The sequence below is a fragment of the Elephantulus edwardii genome, unplaced genomic scaffold (assembly GCF_000299155.1).
Source record: "Elephantulus edwardii isolate Elephantulus edwardi_28Jun2011 unplaced genomic scaffold, EleEdw1.0 scaffold00124, whole genome shotgun sequence".
Classification (NCBI taxonomy): Eukaryota; Metazoa; Chordata; class Mammalia; order Macroscelidea; family Macroscelididae; genus Elephantulus; species Elephantulus edwardii.
The window spans coordinates 4,555,467-4,576,847 of NW_006399874.1; the positions used below are offsets into that span (position 1 = coordinate 4,555,467).

General features: G+C 36.9%; 1 protein-coding gene across 2 annotated transcripts in view; it reads right to left on the bottom strand.

Annotated features, from left to right (window-relative positions):
* Positions 1–21,381, bottom strand: part of BMP5 (bone morphogenetic protein 5) — a 192,333-nt gene that overhangs the window by 19,422 nt on the left and 151,530 nt on the right. For both annotated transcript variants that reach the window (XM_006893141.1, XM_006893140.1), the window contains exon 4: positions 7,129–7,323. In XM_006893141.1, the coding sequence (XP_006893203.1) occupies positions 7,129–7,323 (195 nt within the window). The remainder of the gene's footprint in view (positions 1–7,128; positions 7,324–21,381) is intronic.

The window sequence follows — 21,381 nt, forward strand, 5'->3', positions numbered from 1 at the left end:
GTTTAGGGCAGGTGGGTAGAGAGAAAAGTGCAACAATGAATGAATAGAAATCCAAAGTTTCTGTAAATTTTTATTAAATTAATAGTAAAATAAAATAAAAAATTAGTGCTCAGATATTTTTAGTGGATTATCTAAAGAAAAAAATGATAGCAGTCATTAGTGAATAAATGCATAAAAATACTTTTAATTTAATTATATTGTTAATTGCTCATATAAATTAGCCAAATTCAGTTGAGACTCTAAAATACATCTTGGTTCTGAAGCCCCCAAAGTCAAGTAATACCAATATGTAACAAATAATATGTATACTTGTTAAAGAAGAAACATAGTTTTCCTTATCAGCTTCCAAGGTCCTAGAGGACACTGAATTGTTTATATGCATTTTTCAAAAAGACACTAAATTTGAAGTAATTTAAAAGACTGAATGAACGCTTATTCATGTATGTTTCTCAGAATATTCCTATAAGAGTTAAGAATAAATTTTATTGATAAGTACTGTCAAGTTAGAACCAACTCATAGCTGACCGTCCAGTGGTTTTTCAGAGGCTGTAATAGCGCAGGAGGAGAGTGTTCAATCTTCTTCCACACAGAGTAGCTGGTGAATTCAGACTGCATGTCTTTGGGTTGGCAGCACCACTATTTACTGGTAGACTACCAGAATAAATGTAGAATGTTTAAATTCCTATATCTGTTGGAAAATCTTGCCCTATGGGATCACAATGGATTTAAGTACCATGACATTACCATGACTAGATCCACTTTCAAAGAAAGTATTGAGCGTGCAGCAAGCAGTCTGTGTAAGCAGAGATACAAAGAACTAGCACTTGTTATTATCCTTTTATTTTTCTAGATTCTTAAATACTTTTCTATACTTATCTTTTTTTATTGATATTTTAATGAACATTTACAGAAAACTTGGATTTCCACTCACTCATTTTTGAACATTTTCCTCCTTATCACCTCAGTTCGTTTTCTTTTTAGAAAAGGTTCTATCATTGTTGTATAATTTCCTCCCACCTGCTGCCCCCCAGTCACTTTGCTACGCACCTCTTATTTTTACTGTTTTCAAGCATATAATGCCTAATCATATATTTTTCAGAATTGACATTGCCTGAGAATAGCATCATGCTTAAAGTTGTTGTTGTTGTTGTTATGTGCCGTCGAGTCGCTTGCAACTCATAGCGACCCGATGTACAACAGCCCTAAACTCCGCTCTGTCCTGTGCCAATCACACTGTCTCTGACACTCCCATCCCAATTATCCCAGTCACTGAATCAATCCACCTCATAGAGGGCCTTCCTCTCCTGCGCTGTCCCTCCACCCTCCCAAGCATGATGTCCCTCTCTAAGGACCGGTCTCTCCTCACAACATGACCAAAGTATGTTAGACGGAGCCTCAGAATCTTTGCCTCCAAGGAGCCACCCGGTTTAACCCTTTCCAGGACAAATCTGTTTGTTTTCCTAGCAGTCCATGGTATTCTCAATACTCTTCTCCAGCACCACAGCGCCTGCTGCAGAGTGTCAAGGACTGCAGTTTTGGCATGCTTTAAGTAGGTTTTTAAAATTTTTCTCAACCTTTTGTCTTTATTATCTTTAAGAGCTATTAGCTCTTTAAGATTTAGCTTTTGTAGTAATCTATGCAACTTAATGGCACTTGACAACACCACCACCACCAGAGAGAGAGAGAGAGAGAGAGAGAGAGAGAGAGAGCAGTTGGCCTAGCAGACAGAAAGCCTTGCTCCCAAGGTGGGTCACTCTACTCCACAGCCCTCAAGCCTGCCTTTAATTGTTTTTGGTGAAACATTCTTCTAGGTCGTGTAACCCTGGTATGTCCACTTGCTGTACAGAGGTTGCTGTGAAGCTGAACACTGAGACACTGATGAGACAAATGTGAGAATGGTTAACCACGGTGGACAGTGTTTAGTGAAGATCCCCAATTAAACAAGCTTGGAAGCAGGAGTGGCATCCACTACCACAATAGCTTGCATCTGCAAACTCTATGAACCTGGAGAAAGGATGAAAGTTATACAAGGAGGTATCCAGAACTTTCATTCATAGGGTCGCTGTGAGTCGCCTGTGACTCAACGGCACTTAACAATGAACAACTATGAAGATGGTGCTGAAATCAAGGAAGGAATCCCTGCCCCTCCCAAAACTGAAGTCAAGAAGGCAATCCTGAAGGGCATCCACAGCTACACACAAAAATAGAAGAAAATCCATACATCACCCACCTTCCTGCAGCCTAAGACACTGAAACTTTGAAGGCAACCCAGATACCCCCAGAAGAGCACCCCCAGGAGAAACAAGCTTGACTATTATGCCATCATCATGTTTCCCCGACCACTGATTCAGCCATGAAGAAGATAGAAAAGAACAACTTGTGCTCATTGTGGATGTCAAGGCCAACAAGCATCAAGTCAAACAAGCTGTAAAGAAGCCCTATGACATTGACGTGACTAAGATTTGATGGAGTGAACAAGGCCTATGTTAAACTTGCTCCTAAATTTGAGTCCAGCTGGCTAATTCTAAATACAAATTTTACACACACACACACACACACACACACACACACACACACACACAGAGTTATTGTACTGCTCTGCAGTCAGGGTGTTCCGTACAGGCAAGGATGATGAGACTCTGTCTTACATAGTTCAGACATACTATCAGGAGGGGTGAGAGCCTGGAGAATTAGATTATGCTTGGACAAGTAGAGGGTTAGCAAAGAAAAGGAAAACTATCAATGAGACAAAGTGAGGTAGTGACTGCAACAATGGATTTAAGACTAGTGGAGATTGTATAATACCACTGTTATAAAGCAGTACTGACATGGAAGTTGGTGGGAAACTAAGAAAAGAGGGGATACATGATGCACACTGCATTGGAACAGATAAAGGGAAGAATTATTTCAATGGAATATATGATTAGGCATTATTTGTATGAAAACAATCCAGAATAAGAGATTCATGCAAAATGGGCTAGGAGGGTGGGGGGAGGGAGGAAATAATGCATGAAAGGAGTCCAGAACCAATGCTTCATAGTGGAGTGGACTTAGTGGGAAGGGATTGTATAACAATGAAAGAATTTTTTTTTTTTTACTTTTCAAAGAAAAGAGTGAACTGGGGGGAGAGGTGAGCAGGGAGAAAAGTGCAACAATGAATGAATGGAAATCCAAAGTCTCTGTAAAATTTCATTAAAATAAATAATAAAAAAATACTTTTAGGGACAAAAAAAAGAAATTATGCAATGATGAGTCATTTTTTTTTTTAAGTTCACTTAGAGGGTAGGGAAGAAACTATACAACAATGAAATCCAATGAATGAACTTCAACAAATTCAATGAATAAATTTCAACGAATGAAAATCTAACTTTTCTGTAAACTTTCATTAAAATCACAATAAAGAAATTGTGGAAACAAATTAGTGAAGATTGTGAGAACGGCACAGAATCTTGCACAGTTTAAATATGTTGTATGCAGGGTAACTACGCGTTAGAGAGGAGTCGATGGCACCTCACAACAACAAGATTGCCTCCACCTCCTTTTCCCCACCAGATTCAAATATACACCATTGATGATGACTTGATGCATATGCTCATCCTTCTTGTCAAAGGTCTATGGGAGGACAAGGACGCTATTTTCTTCAGAAACCCGGGAAACAGTGGTTCTACATATGTTCACCTTTCCCGCACCGGCAACAATCATTCATTCATTCATTCATTAGGCAAGTATTTGAGGAGCTCCTGTTTTGCAAAAGACACTGTGCTAAGCTAACCTCAAAGAGTACAGAAAGGGTGAGAGAAAGGCAGTGAGAAGTAGAAAGTCGGAAATTTTTGAAATGGAAAAGGAGTAAGTAGAGTTTTAATTGTCAGCACTAATTGTGACTTTTAACATTTGAAGAAATTCTTTGGGATAAAAACAAAAAATAATACAACTTTTTAACCTATGCCCATCCCCCTTTTTAGCTGTGGACTTTCTCATAGTATTTCACTGTAAAACTCTAGTATTAGTACAACATTTATTATTTATATTTGGATAGTTGAAAATTTCACCAGCCTTCTAAGTCTCCTAAGTATTAAATTTTCTGTTTATATTAGCATTCCTTCTCTTAAAGCCCTGTCTTTGGGGCCATATCCACAGAGAGTTTTCCCCTGTCTCCTTGATTACTACCTATTGAAAGGTTAAGTCTCATAGACACAAACCAGCTACTTTTTTTCTCTTTATTATCAAAATATGAACACCTTCCAAAAACATCTACTGCATATTTCACAGACACAGTTGCCAGTGAGAAATTTTCAAAAAAGAAAATATTGGTCTATATTAGAATAATTTTGTACTCTAACTGGTGTTAGGAAACTGGTGAAAAGTTATATGAACTCTGCTCCATCTGTTTTATTCATTTAGAGTTATAGAAGTACATTTGTTACTTGTGTTCAGGAAGAGAAGATAAATAGGGTTCACCAATGGAGAACAAGCCTTTGATGATTTCAGGCACTGGGATGCCTCTGCCAAAGCCATTATGAGCTCTAATAATAAGCACACAACTTATACTCTTTTTTTTTTCTTCTTCCTTTGTAATTTCCTCAAAAATTATTTACTATTCAATTCAACGTTTAGCAGACCTTTTATTTTCCTTAATGCATTCTGCTCCAGTAAATTAAAAACATTTCAACCCATTTCAGAACCATTCCACATGAAAAGAAAAATATACAGCTTTGACAGGCTAGTATTTACAGGGAAGAAAAGGTCTTAGAAAATTATTTTTCTCCATCTTTCATATTAAGCAATTACACTGTTTTGCCAAGCTAAACATTTTGTGAAGATCTTGACAAAATAGCTTTGTAATAAGGTGCTAATATCATATTTTACTGTAAGAGAAAAAGGTAGTTCAATTTATCGGTTGGAAAATTATATTAAAGCATCATTATATATGTGACATATAATTCAGTGTAATACAATTCCATATAGAAATTTCCTCCCTCTTCCTGTTGTTAAACACAACAAAGTTACTTCTAACGTGATGCTCCTGGTACCTACATTTCAGGAAGACTCCAATACATTCCATCTAATATTTTTGTTGAGGATCTCAGGAGAAAAAAAAAGTGATATATTTTTACTTCATTTATAATCATGTATTTCCTATCTGAACTCTCATACATGTTTTGAGTAATAAATATACAGGGAGTAGTTTGTCTCTCTTCAACTAGTCTGGGGAAAACAAAGATTTCAAAAAGAAGAGTAAATCATTTGAGGCTTTTTGGCAGAGCAAAGTATTTTAATTTCTAAACTATCAAATGCAGGAATTTGGTCTCTTCTGTTATCTCATTCATTGTACCTCACAAAGTACCATGCATATAAAACTCAAAAACTCATTGCCGTGGAGTAGGAACTGACTCATAGCCAACCTTCTATTGGGTTTCTAAGGCTGTAAATCACATTGGAGGAGACTGCTCAGGTTTGTCCCTCAGAACTGCTAGTGGATTCCAAGCCTGAGAGGTGAAGCCTTCGAGTCAGCAGAACTACTCCATATGGACTCTGCCACAGAAGCCCCCTTCAATAATATTATATGTTATGTTATGTTGTTATATTGTATTGTGATGTGACATGATGGTGATGTACTACCAAATTGGAACCAACCTTCAGGGAGGTTTTCAGAGACAGTAAATTGCTCGGAAGGAGATTGTCCCTCTTTCCCTCCTGGAGCAGCTAATGGATTCAAACCACATGCCTTTGATGGTTCAACTCCTTACCACTAACCACTAAGCCACCAGTATGCCCACATTATGCATATAGTGATAATGAGTATGGAAAATACACACTTTATGAATGAATTATTATAGACTAAGTATGGGTGATATAAGTTACTTTTCCTCCATCCAAACCAATATTTTTCCCCATTCCAAAACTTCTTTAAAATTTTTTTTTATTAATTTTAATGCACATTTACAGAGATTTTGGATTTTCATTCATTCATTGACGCATTTTTTTCTTTACCCCCCTCCCTCCAGTTCACTCCTCTCTTTGAAAAGCAAAAGATAAACTTCCTCTTTGGTATGCAACCCCCCCCCCCCCCCCCACCCCTGCCCCTGACCCAGCCCCCACCCCAAATGCAACCTTAATTCTGGATTCCTGTGATAATCATAATATGTTATCGTATATCACTTTTAAACCGATCATTTTTAATAAAGAAAAATCATTTCTTGGACTAATATTTCATTTTAATCTAAGAACTGTTTCTGAAACCTTGTTAGCAGCCTGGATTAAATAAGAAGCTTATAAATAGAAATAACCAGATGTTTTCTCATTAACTGAATTTTATCTCATTTTCTATAAATTAAGATCAAACTTCAAGGAAGTTCAGATAAATTATACACTTGTTCTATTTTCTTGAAATATTTATGTGTGTCAAATATACCTAAATCTTTCTTTAGATCATTGTTGCTATGTGCAATCGAGTCATAGCTTACTCACAGCTGGCCCTCAGGTAGGTTTTCAGAGGCTGCAAATTGCACAACATGAGATCATCGCTCATCTTTCTACTGAGAGCCAGCTGGTGGGTTGAATCACTTACCTTTGAGTTGGCAACACACTTCTTTACTACTAGGCCACCAGTGTTTCTCTATTCAGATAATATTTCTCTAAATGACCAACAGGATTATAAATATTTTCTTAGTTTCCTTATCCTAAATCTTTCCTCTTCCTATTCTGAGAAAGAATATAACCTGTAAAATTCATATGTATTACTTGAAGCATTAAAGAAATATTTTATGCTGAATTTACCTGGTTACCCATCCATACTTGAACAGCTTTGGGGAAGTCAGCCCAGAAAATTGAGCAGTCGAGTTTTGGCTAAGCTCTGTTGATCTAGCCATTTCAGTATTTTTATTACTGCCAGCTTGATTTTAATTTGAACTGAATCTTTCAACAAATGAAAGCAAGTCATACTTACTTTAAAATGGATTGCTGAATGATTCATTGACAAAATATTCTGGAGATGCTAGAAACATCACTGGATGATTTAATGGAGTCAATGTAGGTATATACAGAGGGTGAATTTATTGTGGCTACTTAATTTGCAACATATGACCCCATAACTCTCTGCCCACAACTACTGCTCCAGTTTTCTCTTACCTCCAACACTGGACATTCTGGAGGAGTCCTGATGAGAGCTGGATTTATTGCGGTTTTGATTTTTCCGTTTGTTGGCTGCTCTCACAGATCGAAGAAGGACCTCACTTGCCTTGAAGAAGGCCACCATGAATGGCTGTTTTGACTGAGGGCCATGTCTTCCCACAAGACCAGCAGATTTTACATTTATACTGCGTCCTAGAACATAAGACACACACACACACACACACACACACACACACACACACACACACACACACACTTTTTAGTTTATGAGAAAGACATACAGTTTACCTAACATGAATGGGTTCTGAGGGTATTCGGTCCAGGGGGGGACAGCTTTTAAAGCATTATCAGAACATTTTCTATACAGATTGGTATAAACACTGAGGGTTTGCTGATGATCCACTCTTGGTTTTTCATTTGCTTCATTTTCCCAACATTGCACGCCCTCCGGATGCCTTTACTAACTGCTATCTTCTCAGATGTTGAAGCCAGCAGTCGAACAACTTAACTCCCCTCAGTCTGGAAATCTTCACATTCAATAATAACTTTTTAAAAATACAGACTATGAACTTTTCCAAATCAAATGCCTTTTATTTTTGTCTACATGATAAAAGCTATATGTTTAAAGGGGAGGTTTCACCTTTCTCCACCTTTTTCCAGGAGGCTAAGTGTTAATTAGTGCTGATAGCCTTCCCTCCTTCACCTCTGGCAAATACCCAGACATTTTTACAAAGCTTTTACTTAAAGCTCTTTCTGATCCTTCTGGAAGCCCAGTGTGGGAAGGGAGGTTTGTTTTAAACTCTAACTAAATCTCAGTGGAAGCTGTTGTGAAGTAAGCACGCAAATAAATATCAGAGTCCTTTCCTCTTTTAGTATTGATATAATGTATTACTGTAAGAATTTCAGAAGATGCAAACCAAACTCACATTCTAGGAATTGGTGCACACTCTTAGAAAAGGGGAAAAATAATAATAATATAAAAACAAACTCCGATGATTTTAGAGACTCTCAGCATTTACATGAGCCTCTGTATTCCCAACCCCTGACCTGTGTCTGTGCCTGTGGCTACTATGATAAGAAAGTAGTTTTATCAAACCTGTATAGAAATGTAATAGAATCCAGGTGTCCTCGAGGGAAGCAGTGAACATTGATAACATACTTTTCCGTTGTGGGTGATAATAATAATAATAAAAGTTACAATGGCAACTACCATGTTTACGATGGGGTTTGTGTGTGAGTGAGAGAGAGAAAAACATTTTTTTCCAAATGTCATATACATGCTATTCAATTTGTACAAACAACCTACAAATCAGGCATTACTATCTTCCACCTCTAAGAATGTATTTTTACAAAGTTCGTTGCATTAAAAATAATTTTCTGTGAAAATAAATATAATATACAACTCTTCCTAATAAAGAAGATCATTGGGTTAATGTTTAATTTCGTTGCACAAATTTAATTTAGCTGCACAAAAACTCTACAAGTAAAGTATTACTGCCTTCCCCTATATTTTATATCTAATACTTTACTGTTAGGCTCTTCAGTGAAGAAGAGGAAGACTATCAACAAGATGGATTGACAGAGCAACTACCACAGTGGGCCTGAGGCAAACAGAAATTGTGAGAATGTTGCATGACAGGGTGAGGTAAAGATCAGTTGTTCATAGGGATACTATGAGTCATAGTCAGCTTACTAGGACCTAACAGCCACAGGCTCTTCTAGTTCAAAAGAATTATCTGTGAAAATAAGTAAAATATAAAACTATCCCCAGAAAGAAAACCATTGATTTTATATCTGGTTCTACAAAAACTACCCAAAAAGGAGAAACTGTTCCATCCTTAAGTTGAAAATATGGCTGAAAATTATTAAAAATGCACGAAAGTTTTCTACTCTGGATACAGAAGTTATCAATTTCCCAGGAGTCATATCCAGTGTGGTTGGAAATATGTGCGTGATTGACTCTGGCTCATGAGAGATGTACATGCTTTCTTTAATATTTATTCAGTAAAAACTGTGGAGCAACCTCAGCCTATTATAAGATCTAATCCACCTTAGAAGAAAGAAGAGGAAAACTAGTTAAGTCCCTGAGATGGTAATCAATGGCATTTTAGCAAATAAACCCTTTCTTTTAACAGAATTGTTTGGGCAACATAAACATTTTTGTATATCCTTGTGTTGTACAGAGACATTCTCCCATCAGAAAATGAGACTGTGTCGTATGAGGCTGTGCAGCCCCTGGGAGGGACACAGAGGTCCTTTAAATGTGGAGGTATTGGTTTGGAAAGAAAAAGAAAAAAAATGCATGTACCAGCCCAGACACCATCAGAGTCCTCAACAATTGTTCTGGAGTGTGCTGGGTTCTTATAAGGTTTAGAAAGCCACTTACCTCACAAATACCACTATGCTTAGTCCCGCGCCTCCCCCCAAAATTATAAATAATCAAAGTAGTAAACCTTAAACAAATAAGCATATAGGTTTCTCTTTTAAATGCAAACGTATGGTGGCTTTATGCCAGAGTCTATATTTCTTAGAAAAACTCTATCACTGGCATAAATGAAAGAGGCAGTTTGATTTGTGGTCTGCGCAGTTTCCATTCTACTTCCACTGTAACAAATGTATTAATTCAGCTCAGACTTCCTCCTTCTGGCAGCCCTTTTGCTGTAAAAAGAGAAATTAGAAGTTCCAGCCAAATACCATACCTTGAACTGACCCACTTCAATACATAAACACTTTTACAACATGTTTATTCAGGTGTAGCACTTGAAATTGGTTTAAGATGTTTCCAGTGACAGAGAGCTCAGTAAAAGAAAAAAAAAAAAGAACTGAGAAATGTAACTATTATGGAATAGAATAACTGGCAATCTGTTCCTCAAAATTTTATATTTTTTTTTCCATTTTGGAGTACAACATAAAGCGTTATTGTGGATTTTATTTTTATTTTTTTCAACGGAGGGTTAATTTAACAGGAACTACATTTTTACTTGTATACATTGATGAGTGCAAAACATCATTTTTAATATATGATCTTTCTAATACTGAAATAGGTTGTCACGAGACATCCACAAATAGAATACAGTAAAATCAGTTTTCCATTCATTACAACACACACTGACCCTTTTATAGTCAAAGAAGCACTTAACACAGAGTTCCAAGTTTCCTTGGTTGGCAAGGGGCTTTCCTTTATTATTATTCCAAATATATTCAGTATTTTAATTTTTATCTGTGGAGAAATAATACAGAAATAATACTTCCCTAAAGATTTATGTTCTGAAAATGGCAAAGATGTGTGTATGTTACAAATATGGGTTTCTGAGACTTTACAAAGGTGGATATTGTGTGTGAAGCAAAGTACCTTTCAAACCAATGTGAACTCCCTTTAAAATAACTTTTAATATTATTAAGTTTCCTCCTGGTTTCCTTTTTACTTTAGCAATGAGGTGACTATTAAGATTCCATAAGTTAATGCTTGCTTAGTTACCCTGGATTTTGAGATACACCACTGAAGCATTAACTATTTGGCCTACTTTTTCAGACACAAAATACCTATGCTGATTAAAATGACTAATTCTTTTGAATGTCTGAATAGTTAGCTGTCTTTCTGGACCATGTTACTGGCAAGCTAGAAAATATTAAATGTATCAGAAAATAGTAAATGTTTTCGAAAATTTACTTTTATAAATTTAATTTTACTTAAAAACATTATTTTTAAATGTCACAAGTATATAAATAATAAAGAAATCTACCTGAAGCATTTTGAGTTGAAAAAACTATTTTTATGTGTTTGTCACTGTGGACTTAGCTTTCAAAGGTAATATTTGTTTATATTCTACTGCATTTATTTTTCAGTTATTTTAGAGCTTTATAGAAAAACTATACTGAAAGAAAAGGCCATTCCCATATAGTCTTTTATCTCTATCCACACATTTTCTCTTGTTACTAACATCATATATAAATTAGTTTGGTAAGGGAGCTCTGGTAGCTTAATAGTTTGTGCTAGCAACCAAAAGGCAGTGAGTTAGAATTCACCAGTGACTCCATGGGAGAAAGAGTTCCATTCTCTTCCTGCGAGTATTGTTATGTTGTTGTTAGGTGCCATCAAGCTGAGTATGACCCTAGTGACCCTATGAACAACAGATCTGAATCCTTTCTTATCCTGTGCTATCCTCACACTTCCTGACATACTAGAGCCCATTTCAGCAGTCACCATGTTAATCCAACTGGTCAAGGATCTTCCTCTCCTTTGATGACCCTCTACCTTTTTGATCATCATCTTCCTCTCCAAGGAATAGCCCCTTGTAGCAACATGTGCAAAGTATGTGAGGTGAAGCCTCATTGTCTTTGCCTCCAAAAAGCACTTCTGGCTGCACCCTATTCTGGCTGCACCTTCTCCAAGACATATTTGTTCAGTAATCTTCTCACAGTTCAAAGCTCAATTCTTCTGTCATCCTTCTTCATTATCCAGCTTTCAGATACATAGCAAATGATCAGAAAGTCCATGGTCTGAACCAGACTCAACTTACTTCTCAAACTGACACCATTACTCCTTAATGAGGTATATAGAGAAGGCCTTAACTGCAGACTTTCCCAATGCAATGCATCTCCTCATTTCCTGACTGCTGGTACCAATGGTACTGATTGTGGATCAGGTGAACTTGTTGACAGTTTCAATATTTTCCTCATCTGTCTCACTTCCAGGAAGCAAGATTGTGTCTCTGCATAGTGCAAGATTCTGATGAGCCTCCCTCCAATCCCGATACCACATTCCTCTTCACAGAGTCCAGTTCTCAATTAATTTACTAAACATATTTGATTGAATAGGTATGGAGAGAGAACACAACCTTGATGAACTCTCTTCTTATTTTTCAACCACATAGTGTTCCCTTGCTCTGTTCACAAAACAGGCTCCTGGTCTAGGTATTGGCTTCATATGAGCACAATTAAGTGCTCTGAAATTCGAATTCTTGTCAATTTTAGCTGTAACTTATTATGATCCATAAAGCAAAATGCCTGTGCATAGTCCATAAAGCATAAATAGACATTCTTCTGGTACTCTTCTAATTTTAGTCAGGATCCATCTGACATCTGACATGTGCAATAATATCTCTGTTGCTATGGTCTCTTTTAAATCCTGCTTGAACTTCTGAGTTCCTTATTTATGTACTGTTTCAACCATTTTTTAATGATCTTCAGCAGCCTTTTGTTAGCATGTGTTATTAATGATATTATTCTATAGTTTCCACATTCTATTGGATCACCTTTCTTGGGAATGGGAAAAAATATGGACCTCTTCCAATCTTTTGGCCAGACAGCTGTCCTCCAAGTTTCTTGTCATAGACAGGTGTCCAAGAGTGCATCTGTTGATTGAAACAAGTCAATTGGTATCTCACTGAGTCCTAGAGCCTAATTTTTTTCCAATGCCTTCAATGCAGCTTCAACTTCCTCCTTCATTACCATTGGCTCCTCCTCATATAGTACTTCCTGAAATTTTTCAGTGTTAGTCAGTTCTTTTTGGTACAGTGATTCTATGTATTCCCTCTATCTTCCTTTGCTGCTTTCTAGGTCATTCAATATATTGCTCATTGCATCTTTCAATACTGCAACTTGAGACTTAAATTTGTTTTTCAGTTATCTCCGCTTGAGGAATGCAGACTGAGTTATTCCTTTTTTATTCTCCAATTGCAGGTCTCTCTGAACATTCTAAATACTTGCTTTCTCTTCTTGAGTGGCCCTTTGAAAACTTCTTTCTGTTCAACTCTTTTACTTAGAAATGTTTTCCTTTTGTTGTGGCTTCTTGACAATCCAGTACAATTCTTAGACATCCATTTTTCTGACATCCATTTCAGTTTTTTCTTTTTCTTCTGTCTTTGTAATGACCTTTTGCTTTCTCCATGATTGATATTATTTGTTTTAATGTAAATGCATAACTCATCTGGTTTTCAACAATTGTTGTTCAACGCTTCGAACCTATTCTTAAGAAGATTTTTGAAATTCTGATGGAATATATTCAAGACCATATTTTAGTTCTCATGGTCTTATTTTCATTTTCTTTGGCCTCGGTTTGAACTTGTACCCCAGTCTAGTTTTGATTACTGATATTGAGGTTCTTCAATGATTACTTCCACAGAGGTAGCCAATCTGATTCTCATGCAGTCGTCCATCATGTGAGGTCCATGTTTAATGTAGCCTATTGTGTCTTTTAGAAATTATATTTGCAATGAATAAATTATTGAAAATATAAAATTTGACCATTCTATTTTCAGACTAGTTTCTGTCACCAAGCCTATATTTTTAAATTACTATTCCTTCTTCGCTGTTTCTAATTTTTTGCATTCCAGTCACCAATTATCATTAACACACCATGATTACATGTTTGCTCAATTTCAGCCTCCAAGATTTGATAAAAATTTTCAATTTCAATAACTTGTGAGTTGTTGTGGTACTGAAAACTATGCCCCAAGGGTTACCCCTGGTGGCCAGGTTTTAGTAGAGCTAACAGATTAAGATAGACAAGGAATCAGGACTGGTCATCTACTTCTTTAATAACAGGTCTCCCCAAACCCTATGAACTGTGAGGTTTAAAGCCTCTGAAAATACACTGGCGGGTCAGCTCTGAGACAAGAGCACATAATTACCACAAAAAATTAGTGGGGCTAACAATGGGATGACTCAGGCACAATAAACCATTTTTTGGGGGAAATTAGTGAGGTGCTTTGATTGCAATTTGATGGACATATCAATATCTTTAACTGAAATTTATGGTTCAGAATTAATTGTCTTTGTTATACAATGTTTTTGTAATATCATGCATTCATCACTGCACCATCGTGCAGAATAGATTCATTGCCATTAAAATACAATGTGTACCACCTAATCACCCCTCTGTCCTCTCTGAGCCCTTTGTTGTTGTTGTTGCTATGTGCCATCAAGTCACTTGCGATTCATAGTGATGCACAAGAGCCCTACACACAGTTCTATCCTGTGCCAACCTCACCATCTAAAACACACTCATTCGACCACTCCAATCACAGAATCAATCTATCTCATCAAGAGTCTTCCTCTCCCGCACTGTCCCTCCACTCTTCCAAGCATGATGTCCCTCTCCAAGGACCAGTCCCTCTTTGCCACATGTCCAAAGTATGTCAGATGAAGCTTCAGAATCCTTGACTCCAAGGAGCATTCTGGCTTCATCCTCTCCAGGACAAACCTGTTTGTTCTCCTAGCAGTCCATGGTATATTCATTACTCTTCTCCAGCAACACAGCTCAAAGGCATCAATTCTCTTTTTGTCATCCCTAGTCACTGTCCAACTCTCCGATGCATAGCACGTAATTGCAAAGACCATAACCTGGATCAGGCATACTTTAGTCTCCAGCCTGACATTGTTGCTCTTTAGTACTCTTCAGAGGTCCCTCACAGTTGACTTTCCCAATGCAATTCGTCTCCTGATTTCCTGGCTGCTGTTACCAAGAGTGTTGACTGTGGAACCAAGTAAACTAAAATTGTTAACTATCTCAATCTTCACCATCCATAGTGGCCCAGTGGTGAGAATCTTTGTTTTCTTGATGTTGAGTTTCAATGTCTGAGCCCTTAGAAACTATTAATTTTATTCTAAGCCTATACTTTGGGTATATTGTTAGGAAGGACTACTTCTTGCAAAGAGACACAATGTTAGAAAAGATGAAGGATCAGAAAAAGAGAGAAAGACCCTCAATGAGATGGATTAACACAATAACTGCAGGAATGGGCTCATATATGGTTATGATAAAGAAGATGACGCAGGATAAACAGGGTTCAGTTCTGTTGTTCACAGTCTGTAAATCTTACTTGACTCAATGAGACCACTTAAAACAACAATAAAAATAACCAAGAACAACAAAGCTTTGTATTTCCCAGAATGGTATATAGTTAATTACACAGTATATAACCTTTTTAGGCTCACTTCTTTCTTTTAGAAATATGCTATTAAATTACCCCATGTAATTTCCACAGTGCACTCATTTTTGGAGAATTTCACAAAGTATTTTTCAAAGTGCTTTGAGTAATTTGGATTTCTTTTTTTAGTATATTTTGAAGAGTTTGTAATTCAGAGAGAGAGAAAGGATAGATTAAATAGAAACATAGACCAACATCCTAAGCATTTAATATGTTGTTGTTGTTGTTATGTGCCATCAAGTTGCCTGCGACTCATAGCGACCCTGGAAATAAAAATAGTAGGGTAATAGAAAAATATGATTAAAATAAAAAGATTATATCAGCTTGATAACAAACTCGTGCATCCATTTTAGAACTCTGACACATCTAAGTATTCCTAAAATATTGGTAAGCTTAATTCACCAAGTATATATTTGGACAAGATTGTACAACCTCTTGAGGGAAAAAATTCATCTCAAGCAAAAGTTGAACACAGAAAGCACTGATTCAGAGCAATATCCCAACGAACAGAGGAAAGCAGTGGTTTTGGAAATGTGACTGAGACTTTCTTCTAGTGGAGTTCCAATGGTTGCACATCTAACTCCCAGAGAACAGAGGGGATTCAAGGAGAATACAATCTGTTTCACACAAGTCTTTGTAAAATGCTGGAAGGGCTAGGGAGCATTACTCCAGAACTTGATTAACAGAGTATGTTATTAGTGAATACAGGGGGGTGAGGGGTGAAAGAGTCTCCCTCCATCATTTGAGCAGCTCCAAAGTAGTTCAGAGGGGCCACAGGGGAATGCAGCTCCTCATGACCTCCTGCACCAGTGGAAGAGTGAACACTGGCCTCAGGAAGTAGCAGCAGCTTGAAGGTTATCACTGCTCTCTCCAGCTCACTGCCTGTTCTGTCTCATAGTGACAACCTTCTATCAGGGTCTTGGAGGCTGAGGTTCTAAAAGGCCCTTTGCAACATGTGCTAATTTTGTTTTTGAATGAACAGTTGCACTTTAGGTGGATGCTTGAAAGCTTTTAAGACCCAAGCAGATCTTCACCAAAACAGGATGCCTAGAACACTGTCTTAGTGAGCTTATATATAAATTGAGGCCCATGAGCCTTTGGTCCTGAGGCCACAGGATTAGCAACTCATTTTCTCAAGGTGTTTGGTTATGGTTAAACATTTGTATAACTTTGCACTCCTCTTGGCTTTAACTATGTATTTAACGATGTATTTGTGGCACAGAAAAATAAGCAAAAGAGATATTAGCTGTCTAATCATGGGCATAGTCTCTTTCACCTGCTAGTAACTATTAGTTACACCTGCCACCTTATGTATCCTCTTGTAGTTTAATGTTTGTTATTACTTATAATGCAGGATTATGTGTGTATAATATTTAAATTTGTTGTTAGTAACGCTTGCACACCTCTGAGCTTTCTTTTTCTTAATAATATTATACGGTTCCTCTTCTTATTATCTATAACCTTCCCATTCACCAAATGTAATATATTTCTAATATCTAATTACTAATCAAAGCTCTTAATGCCTACTATTAGTAATAATCTAATAGACAATGAAGGTTTCAAGATGCACCAACATTCTGCTTCAGTGGTAGAAATCTTGTCTTACATGCAACAAAACTGGGCTACATTTCTGACCAATGAATCTCATTCATATTCTTGTTGTTATGATGCAAAATAGATGTTAGAGGAGCTTACAGACTACACCAACTAGGGAGGAAAGTCTGGCAAGTTAATTTTTAATATCAGGCAATGGAAACTCTATGGATCACTAAGGTCTAATCTGCCACCCATCATGGTAGTGTAGCAAGATGAGGCAGCATTTGTTTTGGTTGTGCCTGGGGCTGTCAGGCCCCAGGGGCTAATTGGATGGTAGCTAACAGTAATAGCTATGAACTCAAATGATTGCCATTGAGTCAGAACTGATTCATAGCTGCCCCTGCAGTAGGTTTTCCAAGGGTACAAATCACATGAGAGAAGCCTGCCTATCTTTTTCCATAGAACCGTTGGGTGTGAACTGCTGGAGAGGTGTAGCCTTTGGATTAGTAGCACAGTACTCTATGGACTATGCCACAAAATTGTTTATACTAAATCTAGCAAAGAAACAAGTAGTGCTGGTAATGGGAGTTATGTCTTGGGAAATGTGCAGCTAGGGTGCTTCTTGGAGGCAAAGAAAGCGAAACTTCATTGCAATTACTTAGGGCATGTGGTTAGCAGAGGCCAGTACTCAGAAAAGAACATCATGCTTGGAAAGGTCAAGATCAGTGAAGGAGAAGAAGACACTCAAGAAGAGGATTGACACAGTGACTTTTAGTGAACTCCGGTGTATCGGAGATGATGAAGATAGCACAGGATAAGGCAAAATTAATAGAGCTATGGGTCAATGGCACCTAACAATAACAAAAACAACAGTAATGGAATGAAATGGCCCTGAAAGCTCTTGGATAATATGCATGCCTTGCAGCTGAGCACCAGGAAGAGAGGAGAGATAACATCTATTAAATTAGTAGAGTGGTACTTGGAGTGAAAGGAAGATGAGCTTGTCTGTTGAGAGACAATATTGAAGGTGAAATATACATCTTAGATATATATGGAGAGAGGTAATAGGGGAGGGTATAGGGAAAGGATCTTTGAAGGGTATCCAGTGATTCTCTGATAGAAGACAGACACAGAGAAAAATGGTTCACACTCAATGTAGCAACAATGATAAAATATCAGACATGTTGTGGGATATTAAGGATATCATCCATAAACAGAGAAAAATGTTGCTAAAAAGACAGAGGAGATAGAAAAGAACTGAAATGGATGTCAGAAAATTTCACACAAAAAAAAGAAAAAATTTCACTAATATGTCAAAAAGACAAAACAAAGAGATGCTAAAGTAATGTAATAGAACAGAAGATTTCTTAGGGTAGCTAGAAAAGACAAAGCAAAGTATTAAAATAGAATATGCAGAGATCTACAATTGTAGAATAAAAATGGAAGAAATCGTTTGGGATTTCTCTAGTTAAAAAGAACTGAAAGACAAATTCAAGGCTCAACTTTCAATGAGTTGGAGAGGTTAAAACCAAGTTTCTCCTCAGAGGCTAGGATTTTGAAGCTCTGTCTCATATACTTTGGTCACATGGCCAGGAGAGACCAGTCCTTGGAGAAGAACATCATGCTCAGAATAGTGAAGGGACAGAACAGGAGTGGAAGACTCCAGATGGGATGGATTGATATAGTAACTGGGGTAATGGGGGTTAGTGTGTCATAATTAAGAAGACTAGCTGAGTCAGAGCTACTGTACATGGAGTCACTATGGGTTGCAGGCAAACTGATAGCACACAACAACAACAACAACAAGTTGCAACACTCAGAGATGCTATTGGCAAAATCTTGAATGATCCAGGAAACATTGAAATAAAACAGAGAGAATATGAAGACTCACTGTATCAAAGAATGGACCAACACTGAAATATTTCAGAAGGTACTATATGATCGTGAGCCAATGGTTATGAAGGAAGAAGTTTAAGCTGCACTGAAGGCACTGGAAAAAATAAAGACCAAGGAATCAATGGAATGCCAATTGATATGTTTTAAATGACAGATGCAGCCTTATAAGTACTTACCAATCTATGCTAGAAAATTTGTAGGACAGCTGCTTGGCTGACAGTTCCCGTTCTTAAGAAAGGTACCTCAACAAAATGTGGAAATTATAGAGCAATATCAGTAATATCATATGCAAATAAAATACTGCTGAAGAGAATTAAAATATGGCTAGAATAATATGTAGACAAGGAATTCATATGTTCAAACTAGCTTTAGAAGAACCATAGGCACTAGGGATATCATTACTGATGTCAAATGAATCCTGACTAAAAGCAGAGAATATCAGAAGAATGTCTGTGTTTTTTTATTGTTTACTATGCAAAGGCATTTTCCAGTGTGGATCATAACAAATTATGGCTAACATTGAGAAGAATTGTGAATTCCAAAACACTTAATTGCACTTGTGAGATACCTATATCTAGACCAAGAGTCTATTGTGTGAATAGAGGAAAGTGACACTGCATGGTTTAAAATAAGGAAAGTTCTCTGTCAGGATTGTATCTTTTCTCCATACCTAATTAATATCTATGTTGACCAAATTATTGGAGACACTGAAATCTATGAAGAAGAATGTAGCATCAGGATTTGATAAAGATTCATCAGTAACCTTAATAATGCAGATGACACAACCTTGCTTGCTTGAGGAACCCTTGAAAAACTTGCTGTAGAAAGTTAAATGCTGCAGTTTTCAACATGGATTTCACTTCAGAGTCTAGAAAACTCAAATCCTTGCCACTGATGAATAGGAAACATTATGATAGATAGAAAAAAGATGAAGACTGTCAATGGCCTTATCATACTTGGATACACAATCAATACACTTAGTACTAGCAGTCAGGAGATCAGGAGACATAGTGCACAGGGAAAGTCTTTGGTCAGTGACCTCTTCAAATTATTAAGGAGCAATGGTGTCATACGAGGAGTAAAGTGTACTTGATTCAAGCCTTGGTTTTTTCAGTCACTTTCTATGTACCTGAGAGCTGGACAATGAATAAGTATGACAGAATTGATGCCTTTGAACTATAGTGTTGAACAACACCCATGGATGGCTAAAAAAGAACAAACATATATGTCTTGGAGAAAATGCAGCCAGAGTGCTTCTTGGATGCAAAGACGATGAAGCTTCTTCTCATATATTGGAGCATGTTGCTAGAAAAGGTTATTCTTTGGAAAAGAGCACCAAGCTTGGAAAGGTGGAGGGATAGTAAAAGGGAGGAAGGGCCTCAACAAAGTAAACTGACACAGTGACTCCAGCAGTGGGCTTGAAAGTATCAGAGACTGAGAGGATGACAAAGGCTAGGAGAGGGTTCAGATCTGTTTTCTATTCAGTTGCTGTGAGTTACACTTGATGGCACTTAAGAACAACAACATGTGCTAATGGGGACACTTACTGAGTACAGAGAAAATAAAGATGGGATCAGAATGATATATTCTTAAAAACCTTAATATTATCTCAGTGTAAACATCAAAACCACAGTATGTGAAGGTGATGTATGCTTTGATGTATCATATTTTATTGCAGTTGTGACTAAAAATCCAAGACATCTTGGACTGATACTCTGAGCTTTTTGATTTTTGATAAGCACTGGAATTGGCTTAGGGCATTGTATTCACATCTGCCTAAGGAAAATGTTATTTTCAATTTAGAGGCATAGCAGAGGTAAGCTGCTAAACCAAAAGCCATCCCAAACCTACTGGTTTTGTGTTTCAAGCCATTGCTTTTGGAAAAAGTGACTTTCAAACTGTTTATTTCTTAAAACACAGGGCTATAAAAGGAGTCCCTGACATAAACCAGCTCCTTATGACATATTGATGTTATAAAGATAAGTGTATGAACATTTTGTTTCTCTTCAGGATACACAGTCTGAAAAATACTCATCTGAGGATTTATCAGACTCTAAATTGTGATGTCATTCAGAGATGTAAGTATAAATTTCAACTTGTTTTGTATCTAATAAACCCACAGGAATTGACTGAATGACCCAAAATGCCTGTGATGCAACTATGCACTAATTGCTTTTCCTTCATTTCAAAAAGACTTTCCCAGCCTTGTTCATCTTACCCAAATAACTCCCTAATCTTTATTAACTTTTATTGTGATAAAAAAAATTAAAAACTCAATCTAATTGTCACTGAGTTGAAGCCAATGCAACGTGGGTTGAGAGGCAATCAATCGTAGAGAGGCAACTGACCATCTGTTTAGTGGACTCAAGTGGCCAGAAAGTCATGGGCTTTGAGTCAGAAAGACAGCTCCCTAAGGACTAGACTGCTGGGACTCTGTATGATATTGGGATAATACCATTTTTAGCAACTGACAACTTCAAATGTTTCAATTCTCTACCCAACCCATAGCCCACATCATTTTAAGGAATGTGGGGAAAGATAAGAATTTTGTCTGTTTGAGATCTGTATATATTTAACTCAAGGTAATCTTAAATGAAACACATGTAAATGCAATTAATCTTAATTGTAACCTTAAATTAAAAAATAATCTATTATTGTTTTGACAAAATATTCCATGTTTTCAGTTTTATAGAAAAAGTCATAATCTACTGTCAGATAAAAGAATATAGATGTGAAGTATGGCAAAAAGAATTTAGCATTCATGCTCCAAACTGATTTGTTAAATACAAATAAAAATGAGAGAAAGTTGGGATTTTAGACTCTTTCAGAGATACTAGAAGCTTAAAGAAAAGTAGTTTTTGCTAAAAAAAAAAGTTTATATATATAT